We start from the raw sequence: 19,037 nt of genomic DNA on the forward strand, positions 1-19,037 counted from the left end.
AGCTGGAGGAGTCTGTTGAACCTCTGAAGTGATCTGAATGCCTGTTCAGCCCCCCCCCCCCCCCCCCCCCCAGTGTGTCACACTAATAGATTTCACTGTTTTTTCAGACACCGTGGGTTTATTTGCACTGGGCAGACCCTGGTGTAACTTTAACACCGACTGAAAACACACTCTGTTCATTGAGTCCAACAGAGGCTAACGGAGTCCCACTGATCCACAGTCCATTTAGCACAGACCAAACACAGCAGCTCCAAGCCCAGCACTGACACCTGGGAGACACAGGGGCTAACAGGGGCTAACAGAGGCCAACCAGGGCCAATGGAGGCTAACAGAAGCTAACAGAGGCCAACCAGGGCCAATGGAGGCTAACAGAAGCTAACAGAGGCCAACCAGGGCCAATGGAGGCTAACAGAAGCTAACAGAGGCCAACCAGGGCCAATGGAGGCTAACAGAAGCTAACAGAGGCCAACCAGGGCCAATGGAGGCTAACAGAAGCTAACAGAGGCCAACCAGGGCCAATGGAGGCTAACAGAAGCTAACAGAGGCCAACCAGGGCCAATGGAGGCTAACAGAAGCTAACAGAGGCCAACCAGGGCCAATGGAGGCTAACAGAAGCTGACAGAGGCCAACCAGGGCCAATGGAGGCTAACAGAAGCTAACAGAGGCCAACCAGGGCCAATGGAGGCTAACAGAAGCTAACAGAGGCCAACCAGGGCCAATGGAGGCTAACAGAAGCTAACAGAGGCCAACCAGGGCCAATGGAGGCTAACAGAAGCTAACAGAGGCCAACCAGGGCCAATGGAGGCTAACAGAAGCTAACAGAGGCCAACCAGGGCCAATGGAGGCTAACAGAAGCTAACAGAGGCCAACCAGGGCCAATGGAGGCTAACAGAAGCTGACAGAGGCCAACCAGGGCCAATGGAGGCTAACAGAAGCTAACAGAGGCCAACCAGGGCCAATGGAGGCTAACAGAAGCTAACAGAGGCCAACCAGGGCCAATGGAGGCTAACAGAAGCTGACAGAGGCCAACCAGGGCCAATGGAGACTAACAGAGGGTGGGTTGTGGGGGGGTACTGACTTTTAAACTTATATGTAAAGCACTTTGTGCTACAGCATTAATGTATGAAAAGTGCTATATAAATAAAGATTGATTGAACAGAGGCATGTGGAGGCTAACAGAGGCTAACAGAGGCCTGTGGAGGCTAACAGAAGTTAACAGAGGCCTGTGGAGGCTAACAGAGGCTAACAGAGGCCTGTGGAGGCTAACAGAAGCTAATAGAGGCTAACAGAGGCCTGTGGAGGCTAACAGAGGCTAACAGAGGCCTGTGGAGGCCAACAGAAGTTAACAGAAGCCTGTGGAGGCTAACAGAGGCTAACAGAGGCCTGTGGAGGCTAACAGAAGCTAATAGAGGCTAACAGAGGCCTGTGGAGGCTAACAGAGGCTAACAGAGGCCTGTGGAGGCTAACAGAAGTTAACAGAGGCCTGTGGAGGCTAACAGAGGCTAACAGAAGCTAATAGAGGCTAACAGAGGCCTGTGGAGGCTAACAGAGGCCTGTGGAGGCTAACATAAGTTAACAGAGGCCTGTGGAGGCTAACAGAGGCCTGTGGAGGCTAACAGAAGTTAACAGAGGCCTGTGGAGGCTAACAGAAGCTAACAGAGGCCCGTGGAGGCTAACAGAAGCTAACAGAGGCCCGTGGAGGCTAACCGAAGTTAACAGAGGCCTGTGGAGGCTAACAGAGGCTAACAGAAGCTAATAGAGGCTAAAAGAGGCCTGTGGAGGCTAACAGAAGCTAACAGAGGCCAATGGAGGCTAACAGAAGTTAACAGAGGCCTGTGGAGGCTAACAGAGGCCTGTGGAGGCTAACAGAAGCTAATAGAGGCTAACAGAGGCCTGTGGAGGCTAACAGAGGCTAACAGAGGCCTGTGGAGGCCAACAGAAGTTAACAGAAGCCTGTGGAGGCTAACAGAGGCTAACAGAGGCCTGTGGAGGCTAACAGAAGCTAATAGAGGCTAACAGAGGCCTGTGGAGGCTAACAGAGGCCTGTGGAGGCTAACAGAAGTTAACAGAGGCCTGTGGAGGCTAACAGAGGCTAACAGAAGCTAACAGAGGCCCGTGGAGGCTAACAGAAGCTAACAGAGGCCCGTGGAGGCTAACAGAAGCTAACAGAGGCCCGTGGAGGCTAACAGAAGCTAACAGAGGCCCGTGGAGGCTAACAGAGGCTAACAGAGGCCTGTGGAGGCTAACAGAGGCTAACAGAGGCCTGTGGAGGCTAACAGAAGTTAACAGAGGCCTGTGGAGGCTAACAGAGGCTAACAGAAGCTAATAGAGGCTAACAGAGGCCTGTGGAGGCTAACAGAAGTTAACAGAGGCCCGTGGAGGCTAACAGAAGCTAACAGAGGCCCGTGGAGGCTAACAGAAGTTAACAGAGGCCCGTGGAGGCTAACAGAGGCTAACAGAGGCCCGTGGAGGCTAACAGAAGTTAACAGAGGCCTGTGGAGGCTAACAGAAGCTAACAGAGGCTAACAGTATCTGGTAGCTGTGTTTGGAGCAGGACTTTGTTGCCACAGACCTCAGACACATGTTGGACACGTCAGTGCTGGAGGACAGTAGTGGACTGTTCCTCATGTTGGACACCTCAGTTAGAAGTTATGTTTTCAGGTTTTAATGCAAAGATGTTTTGTTTTGTTTTTTTAATTTTTGGTATCAGCTGTTTTTTAATTCATCTACATCTTCATTGCTCCATCTGTAGAGCTGACAGAGACCTGGGTTTGTTTAATCCAGACTGAACCCACAGTCCTGGACTTACAGCTGTGTCAGGTGTCCAACAGACTGGAAATGACCTCTGTTTTCTGCTGGTATTTGTGAAGTGACCGCAGTGAACGGTGTCAGACCAACACCTTTAAATACAGTGTGTGTGCGCCTTTAAATACAGTGTGTGTACCCTTTAAATACAGTGTGTGTGCACCTTTAAATACAGTGTGTGTGCGCCTTTAAATACAGTGTGTGTACCCTTTAAATACAGTGTGTGTGCACCTTTAAATACAGTGTGTGTGCGCCTTTAAATACAGTGTGTGTACCCTTTAAATACAGTGTGTGTGCACCTTTAAATACAGTGTGTGGACCCTTTAAATACAGTGTGTGTGTACCTTTAAATACAGTGTGTGTGTGTGTACCCTTTAAATACAGTGTGTGTACCCTTTAAATACAGTGTGTGTGTGCACCTTTAAATACAGTGTGTGTACCCTTTAAATACAGTGTGTGTGCACCTTTAAATACAGTGTGTGGACCCTTTAAATACAGTGTGTGTGTACCTTTAAATACAGTGTGTGTGTGTGTGTGTGTACCCTTTAAATACAGTGTCTGTACCCTTTAAATACAGTGTGTGTGCGCCTTTAAATACAGTGTGTGTGCACCTTTAAATACAGTGTGTGGACCCTTTAAATACAGTGTGTGTGTACCTTTAAATACAGTGTGTGTGTGTGTGTGTACCCTTTAAATACAGTGTGTGTACCCTTTAAATACAGTGTGTGTGTGCACCTTTAAATACAGTGTGTGTACGCTTTAAATACAGTGTGTGTGTGTGTGTACCCTTTAAATACAGTGTGTGTACCCTTTAAATACAGTGTGTGTGTGCACCTTTAAATACAGTGTGTGTACCCTTTAAATACAGTGTGTGCACCTTTAAATACAGTGTGTGTGCACCTTTAAATACAGTGTGTGTACCCTTTAAATACAGTGTGTGTGCACCTTTAAATACAATGTGTGTGTGTACCCTTTAAATCCAGTGTGTGTACACCTTTAACTCCAGTGTGTGTGCACCTTTAACTCCAGTGTGTGTGCACCTTTAACTCCAGTGTGTGTGCACCTTTAACTCCAGTGTGTGTGCACCTTTAACTCCAGTGTGTGCTGGTAAAAGCCTGTCGGACTCCTTGCAGTCAGACGTTCAGAGGACAGGACTCCGATGAGAATCAGTGGAGTCTTCCGGCCTCAGCCTGTTCACTCTGCATCCATTCATTTACTACTGACACTTTTTTTTCCCTTCCACTCTGACTGTAAACAAGTATCCTGGCACAAAGCGCTCCATCCAGACATGCTGTTTGGGACGCTTTTATCCAATGATCCGACAGCCTCTGCCAGCTGATTTGGATGGATTTCAAAGTGATTTCATGTACATTTTCCTTTGTTTCAAAGAAAGCATTCTGTCTTTGGCTCAGATCAGTCATTAAAGTGCTAATTGCAGCCCATTAGTCTGTCTGTCAGGCATTGTGTGTTCCACCCCCCCTGCAGATCAGGACCGCTTCATTTACCTGCACACGTCCTCAGACTGTGCGTTGGTTCGCACATGTGCAGGTGGTGAACGGTGCCATATGGGAGTCCAGGAAAACACCTAAAAAACCACCCAAAAACCACCTACAAATCATCTAAAAAAACAACACCGAAAAATCACTCAGAAACATCTAAAACAAAACCCACCCAAAAATCACCCAACAGCCACCTAAAAACACTTAAAATTTACCCAGAAAACACCTTAAAAAATCACCCAAATATCACCTAAAACCAGAAAAGCACCCGCAGGGCGGGACCAGACTGGGACTGACCAATCAGACGACCGGACCGTCGGACCGTTGGATTCAGCGAGTTTTTCGGACATGAACCGTTCTCCCATTAGCTCAGATCAGTCATTAAAGCGTTAACTGCAGCCCGTTCGTCTGTCTGTCAGGCATTGTGTGTTCCACACCCCCTGCAGATCAGGACCGCTTCATTTACCTGCACACGTCCTCAGACTGCGTGGGTTTGCACATGCTCAGACGGTGAACGGTGCCACATGGGAGTCCAGAATTCTCTGTGCACCGCCGTACAAACAGACGTGCTTTAATTCAACCGCCATGTTTCTGTGACTTTGCTGATGGTTCTTTTCTGTCAAAGCTGCATCTGGTAGTGAAGGTGGTTCTCAGTCTTCTGCACAGCCGGATGGAAGGCTGATCATTAGAATCAGGTGTTCGGAAGAGGAAACATCGAAACATGCAGGACAGTAGGTCTGGAGGACCAGGACTGGACAGCCCTGGTCCAACAGTTCTGAGTCTTCATGACACTGCCTTGAGTTTACATGAGGTCATGTTGTTCTGTACATGAGGTCATATTGTTCTTTACATGAGGTCATGTTGTTCTGTACATGAGGTCATGTTGTTCTGTACATGAGGTCATATTGTTCTTTATATGAGGTCATATTGTTCTGTACATGAGGTCATGTTGTTCTGTACATGAGGTCATATTGTTCTTTATATGAGGTCATATTGTTCTGTACATGAGGTCATATTGTTCTTTACATGAGGTCATGTTGTTCTGTACATGAGGTCATGTTGTTCTGTACATGAGGTCATGTTGTTCTGTACATGAGGTCATATTGTTCTTTACATAGGTCATGTTGTTCTGTACATGAGGTCATATTGTTCTGTACATGAGGTCATGTTGTTCTGTACATGAGGTCATGTTGTTCTGTACATGAGGTCATATTGTTCTGTACATGTCCCTTTCTTTCACTTTTGTCTTTTTTCTTTACATATATATACAGGGTGGGGAAGCAAAATGTACACTATTTTGAGGCAGGGATTGAAAGACAGTGTATGACCAGTTAGTTTATTGAAAGTCATGAGAATTTATTTGCCACAAGAAAATGTCCATAATAGAAAATGTTTTTATTCTATGTGTCCTCCTTCTTTCTCAATAACTGCCTTCACACGCTTCCTGAAACTTGTCCAAGTGTTCCTCAAATATTGGGGTGACAACTTCTCCCATTCTTCTTTAATAGTATCTTCCAGACTTTCTGGTAATAGTTTTGCTCATAGTCATTCTCTTCTTTCCATTAGAAACAGTCTTTATGGACACTCCAACTATTTCTGAAATCTCCTTTGGTGTGACGAGTGCATTCAGCAAATCACACACTCTTTGACGTTTGCTTTCCTGATTACTCATATGGGCAAAAGTTTGTGAAAAGGTATGGATAATAGTGTTAGGTATGATTATGACATCAGTATATGTTTGGGTTCAAAACAACTGACGTAGTGTCTGCTGAGAAAAAACAACTACATGTTCAGTGTACATTTGGCTTCCCCACCCTGTATATATATATATATATATATATATATATATATATATATATATATATATATATATATATTTATATATTATATTTATTTATTTATTTTTTAAGTTTGAGAAAGTTTTTGAAAAGACTGAAAGTTAAGACTCCAAATGAATCTGTGGGTAGGCGGGATATCAGTGAGGAGGAGGGGCCAAGTGTTGTGAGACTGGGCGGGGGTATTAGTAAGTTCCGCCTACTTTTGGACTTGTGTTCTTCGTTTGGGTCTGGCAGGGGCGTTCGAGGGCTGTTCAATAAGTTCATGGCCTCGCCCAGAAATACTGGTTGTTCTAATACAGGATGTTCCATTCTTTGGTGATGGGATAGTGATGCTTGAACATCGATGGACCAAGTGCATTGCTGTAAATGGAGATTATGTTGGAAAATAAAATATAAATTATCAGTCTGTGTTGTTCTGTTCTGGGTGAGGCCATGAACTTATTGAACGGCCCTCGTAGACAGGTTTAAAAACCTGGGTGTGTTTTTGTGTTTGGGACAGTGATGTTTCAGACCGTGGGAAACACTTTGGAAACAGGTTCAGTCCTAAAAAGCCTGAACGTTCATGATACAAGCAGTGACTGGAGTTGGTTCTAAGCACAGACATCTAAACTCAAACTGCTTCCAGAACCTGAGCAGCAGCTCTAACAGGAGGATTATCACCAGTCCTGAAAGACTCATGTGTCCATTGGTCTAAATCACAGGTGTCAAACATGTGGCCTGGGGTCCAAATCCAGCCCGCCAAAGGGTCCAGTCCGGCCCATGGGATGAATTTACAAAGTGTAAAAATTCCACAGGCTTGAATTAAGCAAAAAAAATAAAAATAAAAATAAATTAAAAAATCTTGAATCAAGCCAAAAAAAATCTTAAATTAAGCAAAAAATCCTTAAGTTAAAAATCTTGAATTAACAACTTCAAATGTTTGTCTTTGTTTTAGTGCAAAAAAATCACATTAAATTGTGAAACTCTTTCCATTTCCAAACTCTCCTGTACCAATAAAATGTGACTAACCTGAACAAATGTGTCCAACCTGAAATGTCTGTATTAAATTCAGTCCAGTTTGAACTCTTTTCTTCCTGTTCCTCAGTGTTTAGTGTCTTTGGAGATCTGATCCAGAATGCACATGGACTAATGAGAAGTGGAGGAAGAAGACTGAGAAAATTACACTGATTTATCTGAAGAAATGTCCGTTTTTTCAGGTTCTTCACATCTGTTTTTGTTTGGATAGTTTATAAAAGTCAGTATTTTCATCATTTAATGTTTTTTTTGCACTAAAACACAGACATAAAGTGTCAGTTGTCGTTATCTCTGGGTTCTTCTGTTCGTATTTGACTGGTTGGGTCCTCTGCAGATCAGATCAGACTGAATGTGGAACTGAACTAAAATGAGTTTGAGAACCCTGGGTTAAATACTGGAGTTAGAACACAGGGTCAGTGGTTCTGAGTGGAACTGTGGATTCCATGGAGGTACGTTCACGTACACTTGTCCTCCTTCTGTTCCTCCAGGATCCTCCGCTAAAGACGTGGGACCGTCTCTAGGTTTAAAGAAGTCCAGTTCCTTGGAGAGCCTCCAGACGGCCGTCGCCGAAGTGACCCTGAACGGGGACCTCCCCTTCCACAGGCCACGCCCCCGCATCATCAGAGGGCGGGGCTGCAACGAGAGCTTCCGGGCGGCCATCGATAAATCGTACGACCGACCGTCCGCCACCGAGGAGGAGGACGAAGGCATGGAGACACGTAAGGACAGCTGTTGGACGTTTAATGAGACTGTCCAAAACACAGACGAGGACACCTGTCGGACAATGACCCTAGACTTTAATGAGACTGAGACGACTGTCCAAAACACAGAGGACAGGTGAGACGACTGTCCAAAACACAGAGGACAGGTGAGACGACTGTCCAAAACACAGAGGACAGGTGAGACGACTGTCCAAAACAGGAGGACAGGTGAGACGACTGTCCAAAACACAGAGGACAGGTGAGACGACTGTCCAAAACACAGAGGACAGGTGAGACGACTGTCCAAAACACTGAGGACAGGTGAGACGACTGTCCAAAACACAGAGGACAGGTGAGATGACTGTCCAAAACAGGAGGACAGGTGAGACGACTGTCCAAAACACAGAGGACAGGTGAGACGACTGTCCAAAACACAGAGGACAGGTGAGACGACTGTCCAAAACACAGAGGACAGGTGAGACGACTGTCCAAAACAGGAGGACAGGTGAGACGACTGTCCAAAACACAGAGGACAGGTGAGACGACTGTCCAAAACAGGAGGACAGGTGAGACGACTGTCCAAAACACAGAGGACAGGTGAGACGACTGTCCAAAACACAGAGGACAGGTGAGACGACTGTCCAAAACACTGAGGACAGGTGAGACGACTGTCCAAAACACAGAGGACAGGTGAGACGACTGTCCAAAACACAGAGGACAGGTGAGACGACTGTCCAAAACAGGAGGACAGGTGAGACGACTGTCCAAAACACAGAGGACAGGTAAGACGACTGTCCAAAACAGGAGGACAGGTGAGACGACTGTCCAAAACACAGAGGACAGGTGAGACGACTGTCCAAAACACAGAGGACAGGTGAGACGACTGTCCAAAACAGGAGGACAGGTGAGACGACTGTCCAAAACACAGAGGACAGGTGAGACGACTGTCCAAAACAGGAGGACAGGTGAGACGACTGTCCAAAACACAGAGGACAGGTGAGACGACTGTCCAAAACACAGAGGACAGGTGAGACGACTGTCCAAAACACAGAGGACAGGTAAGACGACTGTCCAAAACAGGAGGACAGGTGAGACGACTGTCCAAAACACAGAGGACAGGTGAGACGACTGTCCAAAACACTGAGGACAGGTGAGACGACTGTCCAAAACAGGAGGACAGGTGAGACGACTGTCCAAAACACAGAGGACAGGTGAGATGACTGTCCAAAACAGGAGGACAGGTGAGACGACTGTCCAAAACACAGAGGACAGGTGAGACGACTATCCAAAACACAGAGGACAGGTGAGACGACTGTCCAAAACAGGAGGACAGGTGAGACGACTGTCCAAAACAGGAGGACAGGTGAGACGACTGTCCAAAACACTGAGGACAGGTGAGACGACTGTCCAAAACAGGAGGACAGGTGAGACGACTGTCCAAAACACTGAGGACAGGTGAGACGACTGTCCAGGACAGGTGAGACGACTGTCCAAAACAGGAGGACAGGTGAGACGACTGTCCAAAACACAGAGGACAGGTGAGACGACTGTCCAAAACACTGAGGACAGGTGAGACGACTGTCCAAAACAGGAGGACAGGTGAGACGACTGTCCAAAACACTGAGGACAGGTGAGACGACTGTCCAAAACAGGAGGACAGGTGAGACGACTGTCCAAAACACAGAGGACAGGTGAGACGACTGTCCAAAACACTGAGGACAGGTGAGACGACTGTCCAAAACAGGAGGATGAAGGCATGGAGACACGTAAGAGCACCTGTTGGACAATGACCCTGGACTTTAATGAGACGTCTGTCCACAGGTGGGAGTCCTGGATCATGTCTCAGATCCACTGACTCCAGTGTCTTTGCATCATGGTCCACTAATATGAGTGTCACTAATGTGGGCGTGGCCTGTGGGCGTGGCCTGTGTCCTCATGCATGGCAGTGCCATCAGTCTGACTAATGCAGTTTGTATCAGTGCTTGGAGTTAATGTGGTGCATTTACTGACACAGGCTGAAGCATCTGAGAGAGATGGAGTCACAGACGAGGAAAGGCCCTGAACCCACCCCCCCCACCCCCCCCACCCCACCCCGTCCAAGTGACTGGGTAGTCCTCTGTGGATGATGTCTGTCTCCTTGTGGGACGTCCACGTGCACATTCTTCAGACTGATGGATGTTCATGACGGTCACTGACTCCTGGTGTCTTCTGTCCTTATGTTTGTCTGTGGTCTCTAGTGGAGGAGGACACTGAGGAGAGTTCGCGGTCGGGCAGAGACTCGGTGTCCACGGTGGCGGACATGACCCCCCTGTCCGGGACAGACAAACCCCTGGTCAACGGCACTAATCGCACCAAAGAGGACAAGAAGAAGGACAAGGACAAGGGAGGGAAAGAGAAGAAGAAGCAGGACGGAGCCAAAGACAAGGACAAGGACAAAGGGAAGGCCAAGAAGGGGATGTTAAAGGGACTCGGAGACATGTTCAGGTAGGACCGCAAAACTCTGCTTTTAAAGAAAACCTCACAAGTCACTTCTCCATTTTCCCTCAAACTGTGTGAATGTAACTGTTTCTAAAAACTTGTCTAATGGAAAAACAACAATTGGACCTAAACTTCAGTTTTTCTCTGAATAGTTGTTGTTGTTGTTCGAGGTGTTTCTTCATAGTTAAATTGGTATATGACCCAAAACTGGAATGGAATGTCTGTCTTCCCATCTGCTCTCAGCTCCGCCCACTTCCGCCCCTCCCCCTCACTTAAGGTGGACCTCTGCCCTAATGTGTTCTACAGTGTTCGAAGTTCACAATCTCAGCTTTTCTGAAGCTGTTTTAATATATATATATATATATATATATATATATATATATATATATATATATATATATATATATATATATATGTGTGTGTGTGTATATAATTTTTCCACGTTTGTTCATAATTTGACATTTAATTGAATGAGCAGTATTATGAAATTTGATGTTTTAATTTAAATGTTCAGTTTTTTTCTCAGTCCCAAACACAAACACACTTGAAAAAAGTCTGTTTGACTAAAACAGAAACTCTGAGCAGCTGTCAGTCAAAGCCCATGACCTGTCACTCACAGCAGCACCATCCTCCATCAGGCCCCGCCCCCAGCCCTGACCCACTTTATATGTCTGCTGGAGTCTGAAGGACCTGAGGGTTCAAGGACCAGAGGGTCCAAGGACCTGAGGGTTCAAGGACCAGAGGGTCCAAGGACCAGAGGGTTCAAGGACCAGAGGGTCCAAGGACCAGAGGGTTCAAGGACCTGAGGGCTCAAGGACCAGAGGGTCCAAGGACCAGAGGGGTCAAGGACCAGAGGGTCCAAGGACCTGAGGGTTCAAGGACCAGAGGGTCCAAGGACCAGAGGGTTCAAGGACCAGAGGGTCCAAGGACCTGAGGGTCCAAGGACCAGAGGGTTCAAGGACCAGAGGGTTCAAGGACCAGAGGGTCCAAGGACCTGAGGGCTCAAGGACCAGAGGGTCCAAGGACCAGAGGGTTCAAGGACCTGACGGTCCAAAGACCAGAGGGTTCAAGGACCAGAGGGTTCAAGGACCTGAGGGTTCAAGGACCAGAGAGTCCAAGGACCAGAGGGTTCAAGGACCAGAGGGTCCAAGGACCTGAGGGTTCAAGGACCAGAGGGTCCAAGGACCTGAGGGTTCAAGGACCAGAGAGTCCAAGGACCAGAGGGTTCAAGGACCTGAGGGTTCAAGGACCAGAGAGTCCAAGGACCAGAGGGTTCAAGGACCAGAGGGTCCAAGGACCTGAGGGTTCAAGGACCAGAGAGTCCAAGGACCAGAGGGTTCAAGGACCAGAGGGTCCAAGGACCTGAGGGTTCAAGGACCAGAGGGTCCAAGGACCAGAGGGTTCAAGGACCAGAGGGTCCAAGGACCTGAGGGCTCAAGGACCAGAGGGTCCAAGGACCAGAGGGGTCAAGGACCTGAGGGTTCAAGGACCAGAGGGTCCAAGGACCAGAGGGTTCAAGGACCAGAGGGTCCAAGGACCTGAGGGTCCAAGGACCAGAGGGTTCAAGGACCAGAGGGTTCAAGGACCAGAGGGTCCAAGGACCTGAGGGCTCAAGGACCAGAGGGTCCAAGGACCAGAGGGTTCAAGGACCTGACGGTCCAAAGACCAGAGGGTTCAAGGACCAGAGGGTCCAAGGACCAGAGGGTTCAAGGACCAGAGGGTCCAAGGACCTGAGGGTTCAAGGACCAGAGAGTCCAAGGACCAGAGGGTTCAAGGACCAGAGGGTCCAAGGACCTGAGGGTTCAAGGACCTGAGGGTTCAAGGACCAGAGGGTCCAAGGACCAGAGGGTCCAAGGACCAGAGGATCCAAGGACCAGAGGGTCCAAGGACCTGAGGGTTCAAGGACCAGAGGGTTCAAGGACCAGAGGGTCCAAGGACCAGAGGGTCCAAGGACCAGTGGGTCGAAGGACCAGAGGGTCCAAGGACCTGAGGGTTCAAGGACCTGAGGGTTCAAGGACCAGAGGGTTCAAGGACCAGAGGGTCTGTCCACAGTCCATCGTTGGTCCGTCCTGGGTCCTGGGTCCTGGGTCCATGTGTGTCTGAGGGCTTCGGTGCAGGAATGTGTGTTTGTACAGAGGACGAGTGGATCAGATCAGGAGTGTGTGTGTGTGTGTGTCTTTGTGTGTCTTTGTGTGTATACACACATGTGGACAGACTTGTTGGTTCTCCTGTTAATGACAGAAAAACCCACAATAGTCACAGAAATAACTTGAATCTGACAAAAGTAATAATAAATAAAATTTTATGAAAATTAACCAGTGAAAATCAGACAGTGCTTTTGAATTGTACTTCAACAGAATTATTTTTAAAAAACAAACTCATGAAACAGGCCTGGACAAAAATGATGGTACCCCTAGAGAAGACTGAAAACAGTTTGACCATAAGGACATGTTCAACCGAAGTGTGTCCTCTAATGAACATCACAGCGGTCTTCAAACTTGTAACCAGTCAGTCGTCCTATTTAAAGGGTGACCAGTAGTCTCTGCTGTTTGGTGGAGGAAAATTGATGACAAGTTGAAGAGACAGACAACACGAATGGTAACAAAAGAGCCCAGAACAACCTCCAAAGAAATTCAAGGTGAACTCCAAGGTCAAGGTACATCAGTATCAGATCGCACCATCCGTCGATGTTTGAGCCAAAGTGGACTTCATGGGACACGACGGAGGACGACACCACTGTTGAAAACAAATCATAAAAAGCCAGACTGGAATTTGCCAAACTGCATGTTGACAAGCTACAAAGCTTCTGGGAGAACGTCCTATGGACAGACCAGACAAAACTGGAACGTTTGGCACGGCACATCAGCTCTGTTCACAGAAGCCAAACTGAAGCATACATGGAGAAGAAGACTGTCCTACTGGGAAACATGGAGGAGGCTGGCTTCTGTTCTGGGGCTGCTGTTCTGCATCTGGCACAGGGGGTCTGGAATCTGTGCAGGGTACAATGAAATCTGAAGACTACCCAGGTGTTCTAGAGGGAACTGTGCTGCCCAGGGTCAGACTACCCAGGTGTTCTAGAGGGAACTGTGCTGCCCAGGGTCAGACTACCCAGGTGTTCTAGAGGGAACTGTGCTGCCCAGGGTCAGACTACCCAGGTGTTCTAGAGGGAACTGTGCTGCCCAGGCTCAGACTACCCAGGTGTTCTAGACAGAAGACTACCCAGGTGTTCTAGAGGGAACTGTGCTGCCCAGGGTCAGACTACCCAGGTGTTCTAGAGGGAACTGTGCTGCCCAGGGTCAGACTACCCAGGTGTTCTAGAGGGAACTGTGCTGCCCAGGGTCAGACTACCCAGGTGTTCTAGAGGGAACTGTGCTGCCCAGGGTCAGACTACCCAGGTGTTCTAGAGGGAACTGTGCTGCCCAGGCTCAGACTACCCAGGTGTTCTAGACAGAAGACTACCCAGGTGTTCTAGAGGGAACTGTGCTGCCCAGGGTCAGACTACCCAGGTGTTCTAGAGGGAACTGTGCTGCCCAGGATCAGACTACCCAGGTGTTCTAGAGGGAACTGTGCTGCCCAGGGTCAGACTACCCAGGTGTTCTAGAGGGAACTGTGCTGCCCAGGATCAGACTACCCAGGTGTTCTAGAGGGAACTGTGCTGCCCAGGGTCAGACTACCCAGGTGTTCTAGAGGGAACTGTGCTGCCCAGGGTCAGACTACCCAGGTGTTCTAGACAGAAGACTACCCAGGTGTTCTAGAGGGAACTGTGCTGCCCAGGGTCAGACTACCCAGGTGTTCTAGAGGGAACTGTGCTGCCCAGGGTCAGACTACCCAGGTGTTCTAGAGGGAACTGTGCTGCCCAGGGTCAGACTACCCAGGTGTTCTAGAGGGAACTGTGCTGCCCAGGGTCAGACTACCCAGGTGTTCTAGAGGGAACTGTGCTGCCCAGGGTCAGACTACCCAGGTGTTCTAGAGGGAACTGTGCTGCCCAGGGTCAGACTACCCAGGTGTTCTAGACAGAAGACTACCCAGGTGTTCTAGAGGGAACTGTGCTGCCCAGGGTCAGACTACCCAGGTGTTCTAGAGGGAACTGTGCTGCCCAGGGTCAGACTACCCAGGTGTTCTAGAGGGAACTGTGCTGCCCAGGGTCAGACTACCCAGGTGTTCTAGAGGGAACTGTGCTGCCCAGGCTCAGACTACCCAGGTGTTCTAGAGGGAACTGTGCTGCCCAGGCTCAGACTACCCAGGTGTTCTAGAGGGAACTGTGCTGCCCAGGCTCAGACTACCCAGGTGTTCTAGACAGAAGACTACCCAGGTGTTCTAGAGGGAACTGTGCTGCCCAGGGTCAGACTACCCAGGTGTTCTAGAGGGAACTGTGCTGCCCAGGGTCAGACTACCCAGGTGTTCTAGAGGGAACTGTGCTGCCCAGGGTCAGACTACCCAGGTGTTCTAGAGGGAACTGTGCTGCCCAGGGTCATACTACCCAGGTGTTCTAGAGGGAACTGTGCTGCCCAGGGTCAGACTACCCAGGTGTTCTAGAGGGAACTGTGCTGCCCAGGGTCAGACTACCCAGGTGTTCTAGACAGAAGACTACCCAGGTGTTCTAGAGGGAACTGTGCTGCCCAGGGTCAGACTACCCAGGTGTTCTAGAGGGAACTGTGCTGCCCAGGGTCAGACTACCCAGGTGTTCTAGAGGGAACTGTGCTGCCCAGGCTCAGACTACCCAGGTGTTCTAGAGGGAACTGTGCTGCCCAGGCTCAGACTACCCAGGTGTTCTAGAGGGAACTGTGCTGCCCAGGCTCAGACTACCCAGGTGTTCTAGACAGAAGACTACCCAGGTGTTCTAGAGGGAACTGTGCTGCCCAGGGTCAGACTACCCAGGTGTTCTAGAGGGAACTGTGCTGCCCAGGGTCAGACTACCCAGGTGTTCTAGAGGGAACTGTGCTGCCCAGGGTCAGACTACCCAGGTGTTCTAGACAGAAGACTACCCAGGTGTTCTAGAGGGAACTGTGCTGCCCAGGCTCAGACTACCCAGGTGTTCTAGAGGGAACTGTGCTGCCCAGGCTCAGACTACCCAGGTGTTCTAGAGGGAACTGTGCTGCCCAGGCTCAGACTACCCAGGTGTTCTAGAGGGAACTGTGCTGCCCAGGCTCAGACTACCCAGGTGTTCTAGAGGGAACTGTGCTGCCCAGGCTCAGACTACCCAGGTGTTCTAGACAGAAGACTACCCAGGTGTTCTAGAGGGAACTGTGCTGCCCAGGGTCAGACTACCCAGGTGTTCTAGAGGGAACTGTGCTGCCCAGGGTCAGACTACCCAGGTGTTCTAGAGGGAACTGTGCTGCCCAGGGTCAGACTACCCAGGTGTTCTAGAGGGAACTGTGCTGCCCAGGGTCAGACTACCCAGGTGTTCTAGAGGGAACTGTGCTGCCCAGGGTCAGACTACCCAGGTGTTCTAGACAGAAGACTACCCAGGTGTTCTAGAGGGAACTGTGCTGCCCAGGGTCAGACTACCCAGGTGTTCTAGAGGGAACTGTGCTGCCCAGGGTCAGACTACCCAGGTGTTCTAGAGGGAACTGTGCTGCCCAGGGTCAGACTACCCAGGTGTTCTAGAGGGAACTGTGCTGCCCAGGGTCAGACTACCCAGGTGTTCTAGAGGGAACTGTGCTGCCCAGGCTCAGACTACCCAGGTGTTCTAGAGGGAACTGTGCTGCCCAGGCTCAGACTACCCAGGTGTTCTAGAGGGAACTGTGCTGCCCAGGCTCAGACTACCCAGGTGTTCTAGACAGAAGACTACCCAGGTGTTCTAGAGGGAACTGTGCTGCCCAGGGTCAGACTACCCAGGTGTTCTAGAGGGAACTGTGCTGCCCAGGGTCAGACTACCCAGGTGTTCTAGAGGGAACTGTGCTGCCCAGGCTCAGACTACCCAGGTGTTCTAGAGGGAACTGTGCTGCCCAGGGTCAGACTACCCAGGTGTTCTAGACAGAAGACTACCCAGGTGTTCTAGAGGGAACTGTGCTGCCCTGGGTCAGACTACCCAGGTGTTCTAGAGGGAACTGTGCTGCCCAGGGTCAGACTACCCAGGTGTTCTAGAGGGAACTGTGCTGCCCAGGGTCAGACTACCCAGGTGTTCTAGAGGGAACTGTGCTGCCCAGGGTCAGACTACCCAGGTGTTCTAGAGGGAACTGTGCTGCCCAGGGTCAGACTACCCAGGTGTTCTAGAGGGAACTGTGCTGCCCAGGGTCAGACTACCCAGGTGTTCTAGAGGGAACTGTGCTGCCCAGGGTCAGACTACCCAGGTGTTCTAGAGGGAACTGTGCTGCCCAGGCTCAGACTACCCAGGTGTTCTAGAGGGAACTGTGCTGCCCAGGCTCAGACTACCCAGGTGTTCTAGACAGAAGACTACCCCGGTGTTCTAGAGGGAACTGTGCTGCCCAGGGTCAGACTACCCAGGTGTTCTAGAGGGAACTGTGCTGCCCAGGCTCAGACTACCCAGGTGTTCTAGAGGGAACTGTGCTGCCCAGGCTCAGACTACCCAGGTGTTCTAGAGGGAACTGTGCTGCCCAGGGTCAGACTACCCAGGTGTTCTAGACAGAAGACTACCCAGGTGTTCTAGAGGGAACTGTGCTGCCCAGGGTCAGACTACCCAGGTGTTCTAGAGGGAACTGTGCTGCCCAGGGTCAGACTACCCAGGTGTTCTAGAGGGAACTGTGCTGCCCAGGCTCAGACTACCCAGGTGTTCTAGAGGGAACTGTGCTGCCCAGGGTCAGACTACCCAGGTGTTCTAGAGGGAACTGTGCTGCCCAGGGTCAGACTACCCAGGTGTTCTAGAGGGAACTGTGCTGCCCAGGGTCAGACTACCCAGGTGTTCTAGAGGGAACTGTGCTGCCCAGGGTCAGACTACCCAGGTGTTCTAGAGGGAACTGTGCTGCCCAGGGTCAGACTACCCAGGTGTTCTAGAGGGAACTGTGCTGCCCAGGCTCAGACTACCCAGGTGTTCTAGACAGAAGACTACCCAGGTGTTCTAGAGGGAACTGTGCTGCCCAGGGTCAGACTACCCAGGTGTTCTAGAGGGAACTGTGCTGCCCAGGGTCAGACTACCCAGGTGTTCTAGAGGGAACTGTGCTGCCCAGGCTCAGACTACCCAGGTGTTCTAGAGGGAACTGTGCTGCCCAGGGTCAGACTACCCAGGTGTTCTAGACAGAAGACTACCCAGGTGTTCTAGAGGGAACTGTGCTGCCCAGGGTCAGACTACCCAGGTGTTCTAGAGGGAACTGTGCTGCCCAGGGTCAGACTACCCAGGTGTTCTAGAGGGAACTGTGCTGCCCAGGGTCAGACTACCCAGGTGTTCTAGAGGGAACTGTGCTGCCCAGGGTCAGACTACCCAGGTGTTCTAGAGGGAACTGTGCTGCCCAGGGTCAGACTACCCAGGTGTTCTAGAGGGAACTGTGCTGCCCAGGGTCAGACAGCTTGGCCTCAGTCACAGAAACACAGCGAAAACCCCCAGAACGGACTGTTCTGAAGTGGCCTTCTGTGAGCCCGGATCTAAATCCTACTGAACATCTGTGACAGGAGCTGAAACATGGCGTCTGGAGAAGGCACCCTTCAAACCTCAGACACCTGGAGCCGTTGGCTCATGAGGAGTGGGCCTACAGACCCTCTGACAGGTGCAGAGCTCTCACTGGAAGTGACAGAAAACCTGTGACTGCAGCGATTGCCTCAAAAGGTTGTGCAACACAATATTAAATTAAGGGTACCATCATTTTTGTCCAGGCCTGTTTCATGGGTTTGTTTTTTAAAATAATTCTGTTGAAGTACAATTCAAAAGCACTGTCTGATTTTCACTGGTTAATTTTCATAAAATTTTATTTATTATTACTTTTGGTCAGATTCAAGTTATTTCTGTGACTATTGTGGGTTTTTCTGTCATTAACAGGAGAACCAACAAGTCTGTCCACATGTGTATATGTGTGTGTGTGTATATGTATATGTGTGTGTGAGGGTGTGTGTGTGTGTGTATGTATGTATGTGTGTGTGTATGTGTGTGTCTGTGTGTGTGTACAGGGTGGGGAAGCCAAATGTACACTGAACATTTAGTTGTTTTTTCTCAGCAGACACTACGTCAGTTGTTTTGAACCCAAACATATACTGATGTCATAATCATACCTAACACTATTATCCATACCTTTTCACAAACTTTTGCCCATATGAGTAATCAGGAAAGCAAACGTCAAAGAGTGTGTGATTTGCTGAATGCACTCGTCACACCAAAGGAGATTTCAAAAATAGTTGGAGTGTCCATAAAGACTGTTTCTAATGGAAAGAAGAGAATGACTATGAGCAAAACTATTACCAGAAAGTCTGGAAGATACTATTAAAGAAGAATGGGAGAAGTTGTCACCCCAATATTTGAGGAACACTTGTGCAAGTTTCAGGAAGCGTGTGAAGGCAGTTATTGAGAAAGAAGGAGGACACATAGAATAAAAACATTTTCTATTATGGACATTTTCTTGTGGCAAATAAATTCTCATGACTTTCAATAAACTAATTGGTCATACACTGTCTTTACATCCCTGCCTCAAAATAGTGTACATTTTGCTTCCCCACCCTGTGTGTGTGTGTGTGTGTGTGTGTGTGTGTGTGTGTGTGTCCCTCTCATGTCTTGTACTCCTCTCTCTCTCTCTCTCTCTCTCTTTCTCTCTCTCTCT

At 49.3% G+C, this 19,037-nt stretch overlaps 1 protein-coding gene across 1 annotated transcript in view; it reads left to right on the forward strand.

The window, feature by feature from the left end:
• LOC115415788 (partitioning defective 3 homolog) overlaps window positions 1–10,341 on the forward strand; it is a gene marked incomplete at its 3' end in the record, with an annotated part of 98,072 nt that extends 87,731 nt beyond the window's left edge. Inside the window, exons 17-18 of the mRNA XM_030129426.1 lie at window positions 7,645–7,875; window positions 10,095–10,341. Of these exons, the coding sequence (XP_029985286.1) occupies window positions 7,645–7,875; window positions 10,095–10,341 (478 nt within the window). The remainder of the gene's footprint in view (window positions 1–7,644; window positions 7,876–10,094) is intronic.
• Between the last annotated feature and the right edge of the window lie 8,696 nt (window positions 10,342–19,037).

This window comes from Sphaeramia orbicularis, unplaced genomic scaffold (genome assembly GCF_902148855.1).
Source record: "Sphaeramia orbicularis unplaced genomic scaffold, fSphaOr1.1, whole genome shotgun sequence".
Taxonomy (NCBI): Eukaryota; Metazoa; Chordata; class Actinopteri; order Kurtiformes; family Apogonidae; genus Sphaeramia; species Sphaeramia orbicularis.